A 21729-nucleotide genomic window follows, 5' to 3' on the forward strand; every position below is an offset into this window, starting at 1 on the left:
CCATGTTCTAAACAAAATTAGCATTCACATTGTGAAGCAAAGTAAGCACATTCAAGAAAAAAAAAAAAGGTGGCTCTCAAATACAAGCTACACATCATGTTAAATTTACAGGTTAACAGAACGACTACTTGACGGCCCATCACAAAAAGCTAATAAGAATGCCATTATATAAAAGGCCCGATAAGAACAGAAATAAGAATGTATCATCCACAAAATGCTACGGCTTTGATGATCGACCCATGTGAACAATGTCAAACCATGAAAAATTGTTGAAGGCAATGGCTGAAGAAAATGCTCCATTCTCTTTCTGCTTTTCTTTTTGTACTTTTGTGAAGAACTGATAACGAGGTCTTGCAAATAATTAAAGCAGTCTGAGACCAAACCTGGAAAGGAGAAATGCCAAAACTAACAATTTAAGAGTCATTCTCATATGATCTAGAACACCAACTCCACAAGCCCAAAAGAGAAATGCCAGGGACGCTTCAGTCATAATCAGTCTGTCCCTCCCGCGCTTCGTCTTTTCACTCCACTTCTGAACCCGATATCTGAAAAAACAATATAATGATACCATCTACAGTGTGGAGCACTGTGGGTGTTGTGACAATGTCTTCATGTGTCACTGAGGAGCTCCAAACTTCTTTTAACAAACAGGGTGGTATTCCAGGCCCAATGATTAGATTGTGGTAAAAAGTTCCACCTGTGAATCTAGAAGTTTCATGCTGCAGAGCCAGCCAGTTCCAAGTTGAACTGAAAATGCTCTGTAAAGCATCAAGTGTTAAAATGGAATTTGCACAACCTTTTTCATGTGAAGTAATTCCTTACCACCACTGACCACTTTCCTCAGGGATGAAAACAATTACCTATAAGATGCTGCTAACAAAAGAAGAAAAAGACACTGAACAGCTCACCCACACCTTTTGTGCATGTAAAAAAGTTAACACAGGCAGTGGGAACATGGTAAACAATCAGAAGTAATGAATCAACCAGACTTTGGACCTTTCAGTAATATCTAATAATCTAAATTATAAACGTATCCCAGTATTTGCATTATTTCGGATACTGCAAAAATGGCTCAATCTATCATATACGTATTATAGACATTATTGGCAGACTTCTGGTTAACGGTTTATTTATTTTGCCGATTTAATATTTGCGTGTTACAGTAACCAATATTTCAAAGTACAATACCTGAGATCGTTAACATCTCAAAAACAGGTGAACATTTTTATAAACAGTTAAGATTTAATTTAGTTAATATTTAAAGCACAATTTACAAATATACCTAGCTAGCTGACAAAGACTTTTATATTGCGCAATACTGAAACACTTGTGATTATTTTTAAATGTTTGTGGTCATCATTGAAAGATGAATACATATAAAAAGCAATATAAAATGAACACTTTAAAGCTATTTAAATTGGTATGGCTGCAAAAACACGAAGTCTCAATCAAGGCTCAATCCAGCTCTGTATTAATCAACTGGACAGCAATCATAAAAAATATAAGTGAGTGATATAAACAAATATGGGCTTCTGCACTCTGGCATTATAAATTGGTTATCAGCTCCACCCGACAGGTTCTTCATTATGTCACATGAATCCTGTTTGAATATAACAGAATATAAAAAGTAAGCAGCAGCCGGTGACCTATCAATTCCCTTGTTTTATCAATGATTAAACCAGCTACTAACTTACACAAAGTAGGGCCAATGCTGCCACAACTAGTGTAATAACGAAGGAAAGCAAAGTTAGAGTGTTTCCTAATTTTTTTTCTTTTCACAAACAAAACCTTTTTAATTTATGGAATAGTGTAATTAAGATATGTTCAATGACTCCACAACCCAGTCAACTGAGTAAAGTGCACATGCGCTCTTGTCTGGTCAAGAACAGACTGCTCACAGTTGCTCATGGTACTTGATATAACTCAGAACTGACCGTGAGGACCAGAGATAGGACAGGGTTACCCAATACAGATAGAGGCCTAGAAGGCAGAGGATTAGATTTAATTTTGAACTGATATGAAGCCAATCTGAGTTCCAAAATCTGGACCATCGCGGATTCTTGAAAAAAACAAATCAGGGTTGCATGAAGTACAGAGTGTGAGATCATCTTGAATATTCTCGGCTGGAATTCCGCCCCGTTCCAGAAGAATTCTGAAGAAAAAAAAGTACATATTACTATGTAACATTTTTGATGTAGAACATAATAAAACACATGCCTAAAACAAGATTGCCTCTTTAAACTGCAAATTAAAAAATGTGTTTGCAATGCTACTGTAGTGCAATCTGGATAAAATTATCTTACTTGAAGCAGAGTTATTTAGAAGTAGGAGTTAGTGCAGTCAATTATAATCTACAGATAGACGAAATGTAAATATTATACAAGACGATACTGTTTTAAAAAAAGAAATACTTTAATGAACCTAATAATTGTTGCAGGATGAACATAGGCTAGTGGTTCTTAACCTGTGATCTGGGGACCACGAAACCCCTCAAAGGGTCTGCGACTGCTTACAAAATTAAACAACATTAAGAAGTATTAACAGATTAATTTAACATTTTAAAACGCTCTGTAAATGTAAAGGAATTTGAAATTGGAGACTAAAAGTTAACTTGGTATCCTCGGATTGATTTGGGGGAGCAGTCATTCATCATTCATAAAGCTTTATTTCGGTTGCAAACCATAAAAGCACAAATATATAATACATATTGCACATTAATAAAAATTCATGGTACATATTATACCATAATACATTAAAAGGAAATAAAATATACTAAAAAGATAGCACAGTAAAACAATCAATGGCCAAATTGGGAACAATAATCTCAAGTAAAACATCATAATGCTAGACGTCATTCGCCTTAAATATTGCATTCCGACATACCCATAGAGAGGAGGAATCTCGAAGTGGCAAATACAAACACAGGGGTCGTATCATATTTTAAGAGTCTGAAAACTTTCCTATAGTCCCTAAGACCTCTTAATTTGCAAAGAGAAATGATCCATTTAGATCGTGCCCTGGTGTAAGAGGGACAAAAAAGCAAAACATGCAAGTCAGTCTCCTCCACAAGAACACAACCAGGGCAGGGGCACCACCTAGAAGAAGAGGGCAACCATTTATTTGGCAGAGCCCGCAGTGGTAGAGATCCGTGTCTGAATTGGAGATAACGTTTTTTTGCTAGCGAGGGCTGGATGTCATCCAGGAATTTTTCAAAAAGATAATGGTCTTTCACCTCCAAAAAGAGGAGAGACAGCCTGCCCAAGCTAGAATTCAGATCACGGAGATTCAGATGGTGTTGTTTAAGAATAACCCCCAACGCCCTCTTACTAATCAGAGGACAAGATGTTTCAGGTGAAGTCCACAAATCTTCCCTGTGTATATCGTAGCAGAGTTGTTTGACGTGTTTAAGCCACAAGATGTTACCCGAACCCCTAATAGACAATAAATCGGCTAACTCCTCCTTGTAGCTTATCAGCTCTGGTGTAGACCAGAGTCTCCTCCAATATAACAGGGGTCGATGAAAAATGGTTTCCTGGATGGGGACCAATCCGAAATCCAGTCTTAGAGGGATCAATGGAGTGCTCTTAGGGAGATTAAGAAGACGCCTAATGAAATTATTTTCAGTGACGGACATAAGGCTGGCGTTAACATGGCTCCAAAGCTCTACGCCGTATAATGCCGCTCCCCTAGCCTGAGCCCTGTATATTTCCACTGGGGGGCCCAGGGGTTTGTAAGAACATTCATTAAAAACCTTTAAAATTCCACCTGTTGATTGAATCAACTTAAGGTTAGCCTTGACCATATGAGAGTCCCACTCCATTCTATCATTCAAAGTGACTCCCAAATATTCAAAAGTAGAAACTCTTTCAAGAAAACTTCCCTTCAAGTGTGGGTGGGGGTAAGTTGATGGTTTAGAATTAAAAACCATAAATTTAGTTTTAGAGAGATTTATCTCCAAATTTCTAGAGCGGCAGAACGAGCAAAAGGCCTCCAAAGTACGCTGAGCACCCATTGGGGATTTTGAAAGCAAAAGGGTGTCATCAGCAAACATTAGGGCTGGTATTCTGCGTGCTGCTAGAATTGGAGAATCAAGATCCTTTACCCCCAAGAGGTGTGAAATCAAACCGTTGATAAATAGGGTAAATAGGGTGGGGGCCAACACACACCCCTATCTGACACCCCTATCTACCGGAAAGGGGGCAGAAAGCTCACCATTCTTACCGTAACGAACCCTCGCAAACGTTCCTGAATGGAGACGCCTGAAGAGGTCACAAAGGTATGGGGGAGCACCTATCTCAAGCAAAATTAACCAGAGCTTATCCCTCTGTACCAGATCAAAGGCGGATCTAAGATCCACAAAGATCAGGTAGAGAGAGCCCTTCCCCAAAAATACTGTCTTCCAGTGTACCAGCTGTAGCCTAAACAGTTGATCGGTTGTGGAAACCCTAGTGCGAAAGCCTGCTTGAAAGGGCGATAGGATGTGAAATTCTTCCATCCAGCTTTCAAGCCTAGTTAATAAAATTCGGTCGAACACTTTTTGAAGAACATCAATAAGACTGATAGGCCGATAATTTGCTGGATCTAATGGAGAGGCCTTCTTGTGGATAGGTATAATTTCTGCACCCTTCCAAGTGTGTGGAATAGCCATACCGGAGAGGATTGCGTTAAAATATATCAGTAGGTATGGTACCCAGACCAGCGGTTCACTAGTAAATAGGTTCCCGAGGATCCTATCTGAGCCAGGGGCTTTACCACAAGAAAGACTCATTGGGGCAGCCTGAATTTCATGTGAAGTGCAAAGTGGTAAATCAGGCACCCTTACTTCGTTAATCATTTGGGGCAATATCCTAGTCAGAATTGGTGATGGTTCGACCACATTATCGCTTATTGGAACGCTAAAAAGAGGTTTAAAATGCCTCAGCCAGACCTCTTCACTTAAGCCAGGTGTTATAGCTGAAGATCCCTCGTGTCTACTACACCTGACTAAATTCCAAAAAGTCCTGGAATCATGGATATCCAGGGCGTCCTTAATACTGGCCCATCTGGCAACCTCCCGATCTTTTTTAGATTCAGATGTAATAGATTTGTACAGGGATCTGGCTCCTCTGATACTATGTGGGGTACCATTTTTCACCTCCCATAGGAGTGCCCGTTTAGCATCTCTGCAACTAGAGTTGAACCAGTTGACTTGAGTCCTCATCCTATTTTGCTTTGGTTTTACCGCAGCATAAAAGAAACTAGCGGCCATGGAAAAGAGTTTAGTGTGGATAGTCTCTAGCTCTTGAAATTAAGATAAGTCCTGACTACCCTCCATAAGGACAAATGCTTCAGCTAAATAAATGGCCACACGGGAATATAATGCAACAATTTTATTTGGGGTTGTCAAAAACTTGGCCCACCTGATACGTCGACCACCTGCCACTACTGTTAAATTGGGTACAATAGATTGGACCGGTACCCCTGGAGCTCGTGCAGGATCCAAATGGTGCAACAATTCCAAAGAAAGGAGATTGTGATCGCTGTCAGCCCTAACCACTATGGTAAAAGACTTAAGATGGGACCAAAATTCCACATTTACCAAGATGTAATCAATGGTTGAGCTTTTACCCTGTCTATTATAAGTATGCATCCCCGGGGCATCAGGAGCAAGTCTGCCATTGCAGGCTCGAAGAGAATGAAAGACAAGGAGCTTGTTAATCTCAATAGCTAAAGGTGTAAGACGTGGAGCAGGATACATAAGACAGTCCTGGATATTCCAGGTTGAATCTTCCTCGAGAGTAATAAAGGGGATGCCAGCCAGGGGTTAGAAATGGCAGTTGAAGTCACCCCCAATAATCTTATAGGGAAAGGAAGAAAACAGGGTCAGAAGGTCATAGAGGGCATTGAGAATGGTGAGTCCCAATCATAAGGGAGTGGGGCGTAAATAGATATTAATTACCAGTATCGAGGTACCGTCCCCAAACTTCAAAATAATACAAAGAATATCTAGAGAGTGGGAATTGATGACTAACTGTACACCCCAGATGGGTAGCCACCCAAATACATAGACCCCCCCGAGGGTCGCCCCCTAAGACCCCGCACCGCCGGGACACTATAAGAAGCAAAACAAGCCCTAATCGGAGAAGTCGTCATCCAGGTCTCTTGAAAAAGGCAAAGGTCGTAATCATCTATCATCTATCAGTTTATTACCTAACCCTGCTATATTCCATGACCCGATTAAGGAGCCAGAATTAGCAACCCTGAAAGAGGTACGAGGTTCAATCTCAGGACTTGGGAGATGGTCTTGGTAAAGGACCGAAGTTAAATCTACGTCGTCGACAGGTATACCAATACTAGAGCCAGGGGAAGTCGCAAGTGTATTGAGATAACATACAGTAAGATGATCAGCCTCAGCACTCTCCCCCTCCAACTTGACAACTTGAATGCATTGGCCCTACCAAGTGGTAAACCAGAAACCCCCACACAAGGAACTAGTCAGGCCTCGCTATCCAAACAGCCAAAAGAGCAGTACAAATGCATCAAATATAATATAATATGGAGTATGGGAGGCCTCAATTCAATTTAGAAAACTCCAACCTTCCCATTAAATAAAAACAAAATGTTATATTAGTCTGTGAATTACATAAAATATTTCATAATTTTTATATTGGTTTGGTGAATGCATGTTTCAGCATTTTTGTGTATTGTTTTGCAGTTAAAATAATCAAAATTGCTTAGGCCAGGGTCCCCAGATTCCAGTAATGATTAAGTGGGGGTCCACAGAAGTCAAATGTTTAAGAAACAGTGACATAGAATATTCAAACCTTTTATAGTTAGAACTCATGAATGTGGCAATCAGTTGAGTACAAATTTAACCGCTTGGAGTAGTCCAGTCGTGCTCTGTATTAATAAACTTAATTTAAAAATATACTTTTCATAGATCCACTCCTTTCCAAGCAACATCCTCATTCCTTGCTTATTCAAGGCCAATCAGAGGACATACGCAATATTTAAAAAGGGCTGTACTTAAGAACTAAAAGTCGTAAAGACTGAAATGTGGATTTCATGCTCAGGATATACTCCATCTGTCATAATATGTCCGTGTTTTCATGTGGAAGCTCCAGATAGACTGAAATGACAAATGGTGGATGTTAAAAAAAAAAAATTGTTTTAATGACTACAACTATCCATGTTTGAAACGTAACAACAATTACTGGAGCTGCACACCCAATGAAACCACAGACATATAGACCTCATGCCCATATGCAAAAGTGAGGTGTGCCCCAACCAATCTGGTCTCCCTTTGATTCAAATACATTTGAGCGGTACACCTATGGTTGTTAATGACCCTCTGGAGTCAGCTTCCCATTTTATTTTCCAGAGGCAGCATGACAACTAACAGGAAAAGGTGTCTCGCACTCAGAAACCTGCCAGGGATTAAATCAGCCGCAACCATTTAATCTCCCTCGAATGTGATGGTGTCTGTCGTGCTAAGTCTGTATAATATTCCATGCTTCTATTTATGCACCCAATCTATGCAGAACAGGAAAGATACAACTGATAAATATAACAACTTTAGTTGCACTGTATAGCAATAATTGAGCCTGGGATTCTATTGCTATTTAAAAACTTTAACATCCACCTCATGTCAAAATCCTGGCTAGGGCCAAACCTTTATAAATGGTTCTTTTCTGCCACCAAGTGAACATTTCAATCCAAAGCCCCACAAAGGCTTTATACCCCCACTAAACTCACTATCAATACAGGCTGTATGAAATTCAGGTTTGAGTAAATTTGGTAAATTAGGTTGGCAACTTAAAATGTAGTTGACCAGTTCCTAAGAAAATAATTCACTCAGTTTTAACCAACTAAATTCCCAGCGACTTAAATTAGTAAATAATTTATGTGATTGGGTTTTATTTTCTGTGAGCAGGGTTTCTTTAGTAAACTCTGTACCTCGCCCACTTTCTTCCTGGGAATAGGATATGCATCTGTTAACGGTCAGTCTACTAATTCCCTCATACAACACACTCATCCTTTAACTCCCAAAAGTCCTCTGTAACAATCCGAAAAACAGGGGCTCACTCACTAGCTCAATACTACCCATACTATTGAATCTTGGAAGCTCACCCGATTTTCTCATATCACATGGGGTCGGCCTCTTATCCAGCAGGCTCTCAATAAGCCAGAGAGGCCATGGATAAATCTGAGAATGACATAGCCAAGAAGTTACCTGCATGAAGGCTCCTATCACTTACCTGCATGAACCTGCGGCTACTAGTCTGTATCCCTTCTGGGGTAAATTGCAGACTCATCTCCCTCCTATTCTTTTGCAGCCTGTATGAGGGCGGTTAGCACTTGGATGAACAACAACTGTTTGAAATTGAATGCAGGACAGACAGAGTTTATCCTGTTTGTCAACAACACTTTTTTCTGGACACCATCTTGGTGGGAAGACAAATTGGGTCCTCTGCCAGAGCCGGATTAGGAAAGCCAAAAACCTGGGAGTACCTATTGACAACAAACTTTGCTTTGGAGACCAGGTAAATGCAGACACTGCCTGCACGTTTTCACGCTTCGGCTGGTCAAAACAATATATTCGATTCCTTCCTTTACATGCACAAAATACAGCGGGGAACTTACTGGTGATGTTGAAAGTAGATTACTGCAACTGGCTTTACCTTAGTAAGCAAAAACGACATCTAAAAACACTGCAAATGCTGTAAAATGCTGCAGCCAGACTGCTCCTTGGAATACTTAGGTTCAAATCTGACGCAGCCGAAATTCGGAAGCTACACTGGCTGCCGATTAGGCATCGCATTACTTTTAAAGCATTGTGCAAGGCCTTAAAGGCCCTCCATAATATTGGCCCTCACCATCTTAGGCGGAGCCTTAGATGGTACTCACCTAAGAGAACACTTCACTCCTCAACTGCAAAGATCCTAATGGTACACAAGTTCAAGAATGTGAGCTGGGGAGATTAAAGTTTCATCCTTGGCACAATAAAGGCATGGAACGCACTGCCTGTTCATATCAGATCCTCTCCAAGCCTTCTCACCTTCAGAAAGGAACTAAACACCTGGCTATTTACTAACTAGGGCCCAGGCAGGGATCAAGCGGTTATGTCTAAGAGCCAACGACAGTGCACCTCTGGGTAGCTGTGCACTCTATAAACTCATTTAACATACAACATCTCAACCAAAAAGGTCACCACAGTCGCTTCAACTTTTTCTAGCACTTGAACAGCAGCACACATGTAAACAGCGGCGAAACAGATAAATAGTTGGAAAAAACTCTGAAGAACTGCAATTTCTAATGGATAAAAATCCAAGGCCACATGGAACATTGGACAGACTAAATTACACTGAAACACTACAAAGGGAATCAGCATCACACCTGCTGATCAAGTGATCTTTATGTAGACACTGGATATGTCGTCCTCATAGGAGATGCACAAGCAGATTGATAAAGGAAATGAGACTCTCAAATCTTTGATAATGGGTTATAGTCCAGGGATGAGGCTTTTGTAGTAGCTGCCAGGTAGGACCGTGCCAGCGACTATAATTGCACCTAGGTTGAACAGTGTCTACTGCAGCCATGACCGATTGTAAGAGCAAATCAAAGATGTAGCATTTGGGAAGAGCTGGCTCAGTGTACCCAAGGAGCACGCAACAGCACATTAGTCAATGTCAAAATGCATACTCAAGTGTTCAACAAAGAACATAATTCAGCAGGCACAGGCTGTTGAACTTGTGATGATCACAGCCCAATAGTTCTCTTAGGCACCAGGCTTCTTCAAATAGGTGGCAACAATAATCCAATTCCTTCAGCCTTTTGGAATTCGATTACGGATCCTAAAGCAGCCAGGTCAGAAATAGTCTGACAATAATTCAATAATCTTCGATGAATTTCCGAAGTAATGGATACCCTTAGGTTGTAGAATATGGGTACAACAGAAATTAATCTGAAGCAAACAAAATCTGACTGACAGTACTTTAATTTCTTTTTTCATGAGATGGGAGCAATCAATAAAAAATAAAAGGGTGGATTGTAAGCAAGAAAGTTATTCAACAATAGTATCACCTGAAGATGTGGGATCCTATCAAAGTAACATTTTTAGAAACAGATTATTTCTCCAAATCTTAAACAATTTCCTTTTTTTAGTTTTATAGTTTATACTTCACTACCATACTAACAAAGTTATCGTTACTTTAAGAACTGTAAGCGAAGTGTTCTAAACTGGTGGGGGGGAAAAGCTCATCTGACTTTTACTATATAGCACATGGCATCCCTTGACGTAGTGTCAGGAACACCTGAAATCTCATTTCTATGTCAAGTCAGGGTGGAGGCTAGAGTCTGTAACTCTAATTACAGACTAGGCCGTTCTCTGAAATATCTGCTGATATTGTGGGTCTGATGAAGGTTACATTTCTTGGATGAAGGTGAGTAAGGCAGTCTGCACTCTCATTCTTCCATCTTATATACAAAAGTAAATAAATAAGAGGACTATATCAAATCAAACAAGAACTTTATCTACTGCTGTGCCAACCCGACTTCATCTTAGGCATGTGTCTCTGCTTTAACATTCAGGCAGAAGGGTTTGAAAGAGCTAAAGGAGGATATGTGTGAGAAACTGGAGGCAGATGAACTAAGGTAGAGGCAACCTAAGCAATGAAGACTGCTTATATACCAAGAAAGTGAAAGAAATATTGGCTTCCACTGCAATACCATGGCACAACCTAAAATTTCCCAAGACTGCTTTGGACATGCATGCAACAAATCAGTGTTTCCCATACAGAACACATTGAAAATAATCAGCACTGGAAGCTTCCACTTTTGGTGGCTAAGGAAACTGAGACACAAGGACAAAGTGATTTTCCCAAGGTCATAATTTGGTCATCAGATAAATTCAGGATTCACACTTAGGCCTAAGATCTCCGAATAGAAACTTGACAAAATCACATTCTCTGCTAATTAGGTCAATAGAAATCACTTTGAGCCCAGACACCAGTGGCCAAATTAAATGAACTTAAAGTAAAAGAAACACTCACCTTGTTGCTTTTCGTATGTCAACATAAGGTGCTGGTGACTCAAAAAGACGTACACAATTTGGGTCAATTACATGGAATGCCATGGCTTCTTCCTTGGGCAAAGTTAAGCAGCATGGGCCAACAGATGGGCCCAGAACAGCAAGTATGTCCTTCATACTGCACCCAAATTCGTTCACCATTGAATTTACTGTTGCCATTGCAATTCCAAGAAGTGTGCCTTTCCACCCTGGAACACAACAGGAATATGAAATCAAATCATGTTTTTTTTTTTAAGTTTTAGAAACCAACCAAAGATTTTAAGCATTAACATAGTGCATGTAACCACCATTAAATTACGTTATTCCACTTAAATAATGTAGTTGCACTGGATAAATAATCAAAATATAAGAAGACTTTATTATAGATCAACTTCATTTTTTAAAACCAACACAATATTCTTTTTTATTATCTTCCAATTTAGTTCTGCTTTATTGATATGTAGGAAAACAGAAATAACTGCAGCCAAACAGAACGTTACTTGAACAAAGGCATCAGCTTAATCATTGCAGGGACGACTAGATTTTTCCAAGGTTACCTGTTGTTCAAAAAAACGTAGTCAAGGCAGAGAAAACATTTTGTAGCAACTGATGGCCTGTTCAGCCTTCCTCCAATTTGTATACAAATAAGACAGAAAAGTAGTGCACCCACCATTCATGTAGACCAAATGTTAAGAAGGGTTGACTAAAGGTGAAGCCCAGGTAGCTCTAACAGAGACATGCTTTGGGGTGGTGAGGCAATGTGAAGGGGAGTGTGGCCAACTGTTGGGAACACTCCAAAAGAAGGAGTAGTTTCTTTTCTGTAACTCCAGTTCTGTAGTAGGGGTATCTCTGTTATAGTAATAATCTAGTGAATAGTCCCACCCATGTGCGTGGACCCCGGAGCAATAAAAATAATCTCTTAAATTGTCAAGCCATGCAGACCTGCATCTACACTTAAGAGAGAATTTCAAAGACAGATAATGCAGCCTATATCCACAGGCTACACGGTCCAGTACTTCAACTAGAAAAATTCCACCAACAACCACCAACAGCACTGCCTGCCCAGCTTTTTCCACAGAGAAAAACCTGCCTCTTACAGCAAAAGCCTCTGGAATGATAGAGAGGAAGGAATGGACAGACAAGCCCCATAGGCTGCCATTATGTGGCTCAGAACATGATACTGTGCCTTTAAGAAAACTTTCCAGAACTTTTCCAGTATCCCAGAATGCACAGCAGGTCCCTTTTACTTTCAGTTCTTTTTGAAGGCGTAGCACGCCAGACCTGTAGCATTCCTTATATTTAACATTCATCTCTCCACCGGGGAGGCGGGCGGGCGCTTATGACTATAACAGATACCCCTACTACAGAACTGGAGTTACAGAAAAGAAACTACTCCTTCTGTAGTAGGGGATCTCTGTGTATAGTCATAATCTAGTGAATAGAATGGCAAGCCCATGCCCACACAAAAACGGAGGTGGAGAAGATTACAAAATAATACCACTACTGTGCGAACAAATTTCGCAGCGAAGCCTGCCCAACCTGAGCATCTGCCCTGGCATCCGTGTCCAGACAGTAATGCGCAGCAAAGGTATGGACCGACTTCCAAGTGGCCGCCTTGCAGATTTCTGCAATCGGAACATTACGCAGCAAAGCAGTCGTGGCAGCTTTGCCCCTGGTGGAATGAGCCTTAGGTTTACCCCCTAAGGTCTTATTAGCCTTTTGGTAACACAATTGTATACAGGACACAATCCACCGAGAGATGGACTGTTTAGAGGTAGCAAGACCGGTCCTGACTGATCCATAATTGATAAACAATTGGTCTGACCTACGAATATCTTTGGTCTTATCAAGATAAAACTTCAACACCCTCCTAACGTCCAGGGAATGTAGAGACCTTTCCGCTGGAGAAGAGGGATTCTGAAAAAACGTAGGTAAAGTTATGGTCTGGTTGACATGAAAATCAGATATAATCTTAGGAAGAAATTTAGGGTGAGTACGCATAACAGCCTTAGCAGCATGAAATACAGTATAAGGTTCTTGGCAACACAACGCCTGAAGTTCACTCACCCTGCAGGCCGATGTAATGGCCACTAGGAACGCCGCCTTCCAGGACAGGTGCTGCAACGAAGCCTTGTGAATAGGTTCAAAAGGCTCCTTCATCAATCTGGACAGCACCACATTCAATTCCCAGGAAGGCGAGGGAAGTCTGACAGGAGGGAACACCTTCTTCAAGCCTTCCAAAAAATCCTTGAGCAGAGGGATCTGAAAGAAGGAAGTCTGTGAAGGGCCTTTCCTGTAAGCAGTCAAAGCAGCGAGATGAACCTTAATGGAGTGGAAATTAAGGCCAGACTGCGCCAAATGTAAAAGATATGGAAGGATGACATCTTCCTTACAGGTCGTCGGGTCAAAGTTCTTGGATTTGCACCAGATGCAGAATCTCTTCCACTTGTAAGCATAGGAAGTCCTAGTGGAAGGACGTTTAGCCTCCTTCAGTATGCCCATACAATCTTCTGGTAGATTCAAATGGCCATATTGCACTATCTCAGGAGCCATGCCGCCAAACTCAAAGACGAGAGGTTGGGATGCACCATCCGCCCCCCGAACTTCGTGAGAAGGTCCGGCCTGCACGGCAGCCGAATGTGAGGAAGGAGAGACCGGTGAAGCAGGTCCGTGAACTACCACTGCCTGGGCCATTCCGGGGCAATCAGGATCATCCGCGCCCCGGACTTGGACAGTTTGATGAGCACTGCCGGAATCAAGGGAATGGGTGGAAAAGCGTACAGAAAGCTGCTATACCAGTCGATCCATAGCGCATTTCCCAGCGTCCCCTTCTGGTAGTACCTGGATGCGAAGTCTCGGCATTTGCGGTTTTCGGCGGTGGCGAACAGATCTACGTCTGGAGTTCCCCACCTTGCGAAGACTTCTCCTAGTACCTCGTCGTTTATGACCCATTTGTGGTTTTCCTGAAGCAGCCTGCTCAGTGCGTCCGCCTGAACATTCTGCACCCTCGGCAGATGCGTGGCCGTGATCATCAGTCCCCGGGCCAGAAGCCAGCGCCAGATCGCCTGCGCCTCCTGCGACAGAGTGCGCGATCTCGACCTCCCCTGCTTGTTGAGGTAATACATCGTGGTTGTATTGCCCGTCTGTATCAGCAGCGAGTTGGTCTGGAAGGACGGATGGAAGGCCTTCAATGCCAAGTAAACGGCTCTGAGTTCCAGGAAATTGATGTGGTACGTAGACTCCAACAGGGACCACTTTCCTTGTATCTGTAAGTCTCCGGAGTGCGCTCCCCAGCCTTGGAGAGACGCATCCGTCACGATACTCGTCTTGGGAATGTCCTTGTGGAAGGGAACCCCCCTGAGGAGATTTTCCGCCGAACACCACCATTTCAGAGACTGAAGAGCATGTAGAGACAGCCGTATCTTGTCGTCCCAAGAACCTGTCCTCTGATCCCACTGATCCTCCAAGCACTCCTGCAGTGGTCTCATGTGCAGCCGTGCGTGAGGAGTGAGGAAGATACAGGAGGCCATCGACCCCAGCAGCGAAGACACCTTCCTCACTGTCGTCGATGGAGCGGCCATGAGGTCCTGAGCCTTCCGAAGGAGCGATAACCGTCTCTCCTGTGAAGGAGACACGCTTGCTGACCGTGTATCGATGGAGGCCCCCCAAGTACTGTATGCACTGGACCGGAGTCGGGACAGATTTGGACATGTTGACGTGTAACCCCAGCTTGTTCAAGAGAGCGCACGTCCTCCGGAAGTGCGCCTGCGCTTCCGAGAAAGATGAGGCCTTGATCAACCAGTCGTCCAGGTACGGGTAGATAAACACCTTGTTCCTCCGCAGGTGCGCCGCTACCACTGCCATGCACTTCGAGAAGGTCCTGGGCGCAGACTTTAGCCCGAATGGCAGTACTGTGTATTGATAATGATTGGCGCCGACTTGGAATCGCAGGAACTTCCTGTGTTTCCGTGCAATGGGCACATGGAAGTACGCGTCCTGTAGGTCTATCGCACAGAGCCAGTCTCCCCATTGCAGCGGAGGGTAAATCTGATGCAACGATAGCATACGAAACTTCTCTCTGCGAATCCATTTGTTTGCTTGCCGCAAATCCAGAATGGGCCTGAACTCGTTCTTGTCCTTCTTGCGAACCAGGAAGAACCGAGAGTACAGACCTCTTCCCCTTTGAGACAGAGGTACGTCTTCCACCGCCTTTTTCCGTAACAGGATGTCTGCCTCCGCCTGGAGCTCTCGCAGTTGATACCGCGAGCTTACCGGCGGAATTGCTGGAGGCGGCCTGATGAACCGAAGACTGTATCCATTGCAAACAATATTCAGCACCCACTTGTCCTGAGTAATTTTTCTCCACTCTGACAGAAAAAATTGAATGCTTCACCCCACTGGAGTGGGTAACGGTTGCAGTGGAAGTAGACGCTCAGGGCCGAGACCCGGCCGGGCCCTTGGTAGCAGTAGCGGACTGCTGGCCCCCTCTACCCTTCTGGCGTTTCTGGAAGGGTTTCCGGAACTGCTGCTGCTGTCCCGAGGCCTGCCCACGCCCTCTGCCCGCAGACCCGAACCGTCTCTGGAACGGGCGCTTCTTCTTCTCGGGCTTCTCCAACCCGACAGCTGTCAGGGTCTCTGCCTCAGTCTTCATGCGGGCCATTTCGGCGTCCGCATGCTGGCCGAACAGGGTTTCCCCCGAGAAAGGCAGATTGGCCACTCTATGTTGAGCCTCCGGCTTGAGCGAGGTAAGGCGAAGCCACGCGTGACGTCGTTGGTGGACGCCATGACAATACCCATGCGCCGCCAGCAGACACACATCCGCTGATGCACTGATAACCTGGTTTGATACCAGCATCCCCTCGCGCAAAGTCTCCAAGAAGTCCTCCTTCTTGTCGCGAGGCAGCAGCTCCGCGTACTGCTGGAGAAACTCCCACAGGGCACGGTCGTAACGCCCCAACAGAGCCCCGGCACTTGCCGCCTTCATGGTGGTAGAAGCCGTCCTACAGACCTTCCTGCCCGCCGAATCTAGCCATCGGCTCTCCTTGTCGGGCGAAACTGTCGATGAAGGGGTGGTAGCATGCTGCTTCCTCACCGCCGTCACAATGACTGAATCCGGCTTCGGGTCCATCCTCAGAAAGGTCGAGTCCAGCGCGTGATGTCGTTGGTGGACGCCATGGCAATACCCATGCGCCGCCAGCAGAGACACATCCGCTGCCGCACTGATAACCTGGTTTGAGACCAGCATCCCCTCGCGCAAAGTCTCCAAGAAGTCCTCATCTTTTTGCGAGGCAGCAGCTCCGCGTACTGCTGGAGAGACTCCCACAGGGCACGGTCGTAACGCCCCAACAGAGCCCCGGCACTTGCCGCCTTCATGGTGGTAGAAGCCGTCCCACAGACCTTCCTGCCCGCCGAATCTAGCCATCGGCTCTCCTTGTCGGGCGGAACTGTCGATGAAGGGGTGGTAGCATGCTGCTTCCTCGCCGCCGTCACAATGACTGAATCCGGCTTCGGGTCCATCCTTAGAAAGGTCGGGTCCGAGTCCGGCACCCGATACTTCTTCAGGAGCCGGGAGGGGGCGGATTTCGTCACCGCCGGAGTGAGGAACAACTCCATAGCGGGCTCCACCAGTCCCGGCACTAGAGGCAGCAGGGGGCGAGACAGGTGCTTCTTGTGCAGCGTCTCGAATATCACGGACGTCGTAGGTGTCGGTACCGTCACCGTGATTCCCAACTTGGCTGCACCCCTCAGTAGTACCTCCTGGAAGGAGACTAGATCGTCAACCGGCGACACCCTCGTCCCTGGCGAGTCCGACAGCGTCGGTGAGAAGTCCCTGGCAGATGATCGAGTGCGTGATCTGGATCTGCGCCTCCTGCGGCGTCGCCCCGATGTTGACGACGAACGCCCACGGCTCCGCGATCTTCCTCTCCGTCCGGAGCGGGATCTCCTTGGCTTCGGTCTGTCCGCCGGCCTCGCCGTGCCCGGCGACGGTGGCTTACCCTGGCGCCGCGGCCTAGGAGTTCCCTGCGGCGGCGTTGGATACCTGGGCAACGAGACCGATTGTGTCGGAACCGCGGGTGGGCCCGAAGGCCTGCGAGGCGGAATAGCAGGAGGAGGAGGAGGAGGAGGTGGTGGTGGTGGCGGAGGAGGAGGCGGCATATACACCACTGAGTACCCCGAGCCCGGGGACTCCGTTATCCTTTTACGTGACCCCGAGGGACTCCTGGTGTCCGGGCGCCCCCTGCGCCGCCTCGACGAATCCCTCCTTGATGTCGATCGCCGCCTCGACGGCGAACGCCGCCGAGTGCCTCGACGGCGACCGTCTTCTCTTCGCCGACGGCGACAGGCGACCTCCCCTCGACGGTGAGCGCCGACGCCGGGCCTGATCTCGACGTCGATGACTCGACGGCGAAGTTGACGGCGTCGACGAAGACTATGACGAAGTCGTCGACGGCGGCCTGTTCAGCTCCCTCGACGTTGAGCGTCGACGTCGCTTCTCCGAGAAGGTGAACAGACCGTAGTCATCCCCCTCAACGCCGTAGTCGACACCATCGACGTCGGTGGAGAATGGGGACGTTTGCCGGTCTTCCTGCCCCTGGGGAGCCTCCCAGAGGCCTCAGCATGGCCAGAATCAGCCCCTCCTGACCCACCTTGTGCCTTCAGCCTTCTGTCCTCCAGGACTTGGAGCCTGATCTTCATTCTTTCTCTCAGGGTCCTGGCTGAGAACGAGTGGCAGATTTCACACTCCTCCGGCACATGGGACTGGGGAAGGCAGACGATGCACACCCGGTGTGGGTCTGACTTAGCCTTCTTCCTATCGCACTCTGGGCACTTGTCAAACAAGCCAGGCATGTTGACAACACCAGAAGGAAGCCCCCAACACTAAAACACTTGAAAAATGACAAAATCACCAAATAAACCCTTGAAAAGGGAGAGCTCAATGCTCCAGGGTCCTGCTAGCAGGAGCCGGAAAAAAGAACTGAAAGTAAAAGGGACCTGCTGTGCATTCTGGGATACTGGAAAAGTTCTGGAAAGTTTTCTTAAAGGCACAGTATCCTGTTCTGAGCCACATAATGGCAGCCTATGGGGCTTGTCTGTCCATTCCTTCCTCTCTATCATTCCAGAGGCTTTTGCTGGAAGAGGCAGGTTTTTCTCTGTGGAAAAAGCTGGGCAGGCAGTGCTGTTGGTGGTTGTTGGTGGAATTTTTCTAGTTGAAGTACTGGACAGTGTAGCCTGTGGATATAGGCTGTATTATCTGTCTTTGAAATTCTCTCTTAAGTGTAGATGCAAGTCTGCATGGCTTGACAATTTAAGAGATTATTTTTATTGCTCCGGGGTCCACGCACATGGGCGGGACTATTCACTAGATTATGACTATACACAGAGATCCCCTACTACAGAAATGACATTTTCTTTAATTGTTGTTCCGTCCGCACCTATCCCGGATGCCCTTTTCAAGCTGTGTGGCAAACTGCATCAAATGCTACTGGCAGATCTCAGGGTCCAGCAGCATTGTTGTTTACCATTTGCCAGCCACAGACTCAAGACATATTCTGATGTCACTATGGCCTAATGCCTGCAGAGAACAGATTAAGGAAGTGTTCAATGTAGCTCTGTAATGCCTTATCTTGAAATGGCAAGTTCTATATAGGGTAAATGTTTTCAGGGTTGTTCAGGCTGGAATACGCTTTCATAGAGAGCCGTCTGAATGCTGCTTTCATATGGGCTAGCAGTGGTTCTCAGAGATGTGTTAATCATGGGACTCAGCATGGCCCAATGTTGAATTTGCATGAGAATTTCCTTGGAATATATAAGGTGAGGTGGAGCTGTGGCTTTTTATAATCAAGATCATGTTGATGATGGGAGACGAGGATGTAAAGTTTGATTTAGCCCTTAGTTTAGAGTTGTAGGTAGTGGAATTCATGTTTGTGCGGAGCATGGCTTGAGCGCTGATGTGATTGGACGCAGGATTGCTCTGCTCCCGCCGGAGCCCCGGCATCCGACTCCATCCTTGGCCCTGGCAGCTGTTCTTGCCTCCAAAAATAACGAGGGGGTGTCTGGACACCCCTCTGCCTGCCAGAGCCCCGAGAAGATAGAGGAGTCTGACCGCGAGCAAAGCAGACAGGCAGCATCCCAAAGTTCGCGAAAGCGACACTCAAGATTGGAGGTGCCAAGCGACTAGATGAACGCCCGCGGCGGAGGACAGGCTGTCTTTGTCCCAGAGTGCCTGGGGAGAACCTCTGGGAGAGCCGCGGCCTGAGGCGGTCAGTGAGGTTGCGCTCCCCTGACCTTCGTTGTGAGGGCCGGATAGCAAAGAATGTTGGGGAACTGGGAGTCCCTGAGGCCATGTCCCCGGGCTACAAGCAAACACCAATACGAAGGCTCCCTACTGGGGCTCATTCAGCCCGATCCTAATCACCGACTCAGTGGTGGCTGTCAGAGGCCGCGTGCGAGAACCGGATCTTGCCCTGACTCGTTCCCTTCTCCCCATCACCTGACGAGCGCAGACTGCAGGCGGTGGCAGCAAAAGTGGGGCTTGGCGTATGCAGCTGGTGGGGGGGATAAGAAGACACGACTGGGCCCCCGAAGCATAGCGGAAGGTGGAAGTGGTCCCATGGGGACCCTTTCCAATTTGCGACTGCAATACCACCCTCTTAAAGAGGGTGGTCATTTGCGAGTGTTTTGCAAAACATTCATTCATGGGGTTGCGGTCTCTATTAGGAAGGGAACGCCCCTTCCTAATAGCGACTTGCAATTCCTAAATAGTGAGTCGCAAATAAATTGCGACTCGCTATTTAGGAATTGTACATAGCCCTTTCACAATTTGCATGCGCAAACGGGTCGCAAACCTGTTTGCGCATGCAAAATGAGGTTGTAGATCTGCAAATTTACAGTGCAATAAATCCTCTTCAGTAGCATGCGAATCGTGAATAGGGCCCCAGAGGCTGCAAGTATGTGCCCATCAGTGGCAGACGTAGAGGAACGTCGCAACACTGCTTTTAAGCAGTATAAATAAAGGAAAAATAAAATAATAACTCCAAGTTATTTTCATTTTATTTTTTTCTTGTTGCAGCAGCTTTGCTTGTGGGGCGGGCTGCTCTGCTGACAGAGCAGGGGAAGTGCGGAGTGGTTTGCACTCCCTAAGTACACATGAATGTTTGGATGGCCGTCTAGGCCCGGCCAAACATCCATGCACACTTTGCATGTTCTCCACACGGTGTGCAATATAGTCTGGGTGGAAAACGTGTCCAGTCCCCCAGTCCCCGTCTGAGCCATGAACCACGGCGCTAAGACCAATCACAATGCTGCATTGCAGGGTTTTTTGATTGGCTCTGGGCAGCCTGGGTGCTTCCTGGGTGCTCTGTTCCTGTTCCGGAGACTACGTTGGAGAGAGCGGCGAGATGCGGTGAGAAGCGGCAAGAAGTTACGTTTGTTTCTTTACTTCCTCTCTACCTCCCCCGCCCTCCATCCTTGATCTGTGCCAGGTGCCACTGGTGTCCATGGAGCCTTGGAATATCCAGTGCTTAATTTGAACCAGTGCTTTCCGGTGTTCGGCACCAACACTTAATTGTCAGCTCTGGCACCTATGACAGTCTGATGGCGCTGTTTTTTTTAATGCTGAGATGAGTACAACAACTGTTGCTTATTAATACAATATACATTGGGAATGACAAATACCTGTTGCCAAAGCCATTGTTTTAACTTTGGGGTCCTAAAATAGTCAGCAGTCTAACACGTGTAGGAAACTGACATTAATTATGCTGTTACTGTAATTGACAGCAACAATGGGTAGTGCAAGAGGAAGTGGCCTGCTGACTAGAGTCCGAGCATTGGGAATATTACCTTTCAGGAAATTCCTAATACTGAGACATTAGTATTTAACCGGACAAAATTCCCAAGGCATTCCATGCTTTAGTACCGGGAATGAGGACTTACAGCTGGAAGAGGAGAGTGCACCAATTGTGGCATGTTTTTCTGTTGTTCATGACCATGTTTCCAGTGCTCATTTTGCCATGTTTTTCTTAGCAAAATCCATGCAGGAAAACAATTTAGGGCCTGATTATGATGTTGGGCGGACCGACCTCCGGTTGCCGGTCCCGACACCGCCATTACAATGGGAGCTTGTGCTGCGGCCGTAGCACAAGCTTCCATGGAGAAATAGGAGCCTCTATTAATCCCTGCAGCATGTGGCAGGCACCTCAAGATGCCTGCTACAACACGGTGCAGTGATTAACGGGGGGACACCATAGGTGCCCCCTGGGTCCCCAACTGGAGGCCTTGGAGGAACGGGCACCCTGCTAGGGGCCCCCAAAGTTGCTTTCCGACAGGATTTCCATGTCGGAAAGTCCGACATCGAAAGCCTTTGTGGACCGACATTGTAATCCCAACAGAGGAAACGCCGTCCTCCAAGGATTACGTGCAGGTTCAGACTGGCCGACGGACTCCTTCAGTCTGTCGGAAGTCAGCAAGAATGACCGGCCGAAGAGGCTTTCTGACCGACATCAAAATAGGGCCCTTAGTAGTACGTTGTTCCTGCACGGTTTATAATTCCGTTTCTACTATAAACACTGGTTTATGGCCAAGTCAAGAATACTGTAAATCCTCTAAAGCTTGTTGATAAAACTGGCTCAGATTAGTTTCCACTGGCAAGATACTGATACTGCTAGAGCTGGTATTCCTATTCC

The 21729-nt window shown here is 45.8% G+C and overlaps 1 protein-coding gene across 1 annotated transcript in view; it reads right to left on the reverse strand.

Moving 5' to 3' along the window:
- Nucleotides 1-1112: 1112 nt before the first annotated feature.
- Nucleotides 1113-21729, reverse strand: part of LOC146802266 (purine nucleoside phosphorylase LACC1-like) — a 97873-nt gene continuing 77256 nt past the window's right edge. The window contains exons 5-6 of the mRNA XM_085621838.1: nucleotides 11031-11256; nucleotides 1113-2152 (exon numbers count right to left, since the gene is read on the reverse strand). Of these exons, the coding sequence (XP_085477964.1) occupies nucleotides 2002-2152; nucleotides 11031-11256 (377 nt within the window). The 3' untranslated portion in view covers nucleotides 1113-2001. The remainder of the gene's footprint in view (nucleotides 2153-11030; nucleotides 11257-21729) is intronic.

The sequence above is a fragment of the Triturus cristatus genome, chromosome 8 (genome assembly GCF_964204655.1).
Source record: "Triturus cristatus chromosome 8, aTriCri1.1, whole genome shotgun sequence".
Taxonomy (NCBI): Eukaryota; Metazoa; Chordata; class Amphibia; order Caudata; family Salamandridae; genus Triturus; species Triturus cristatus.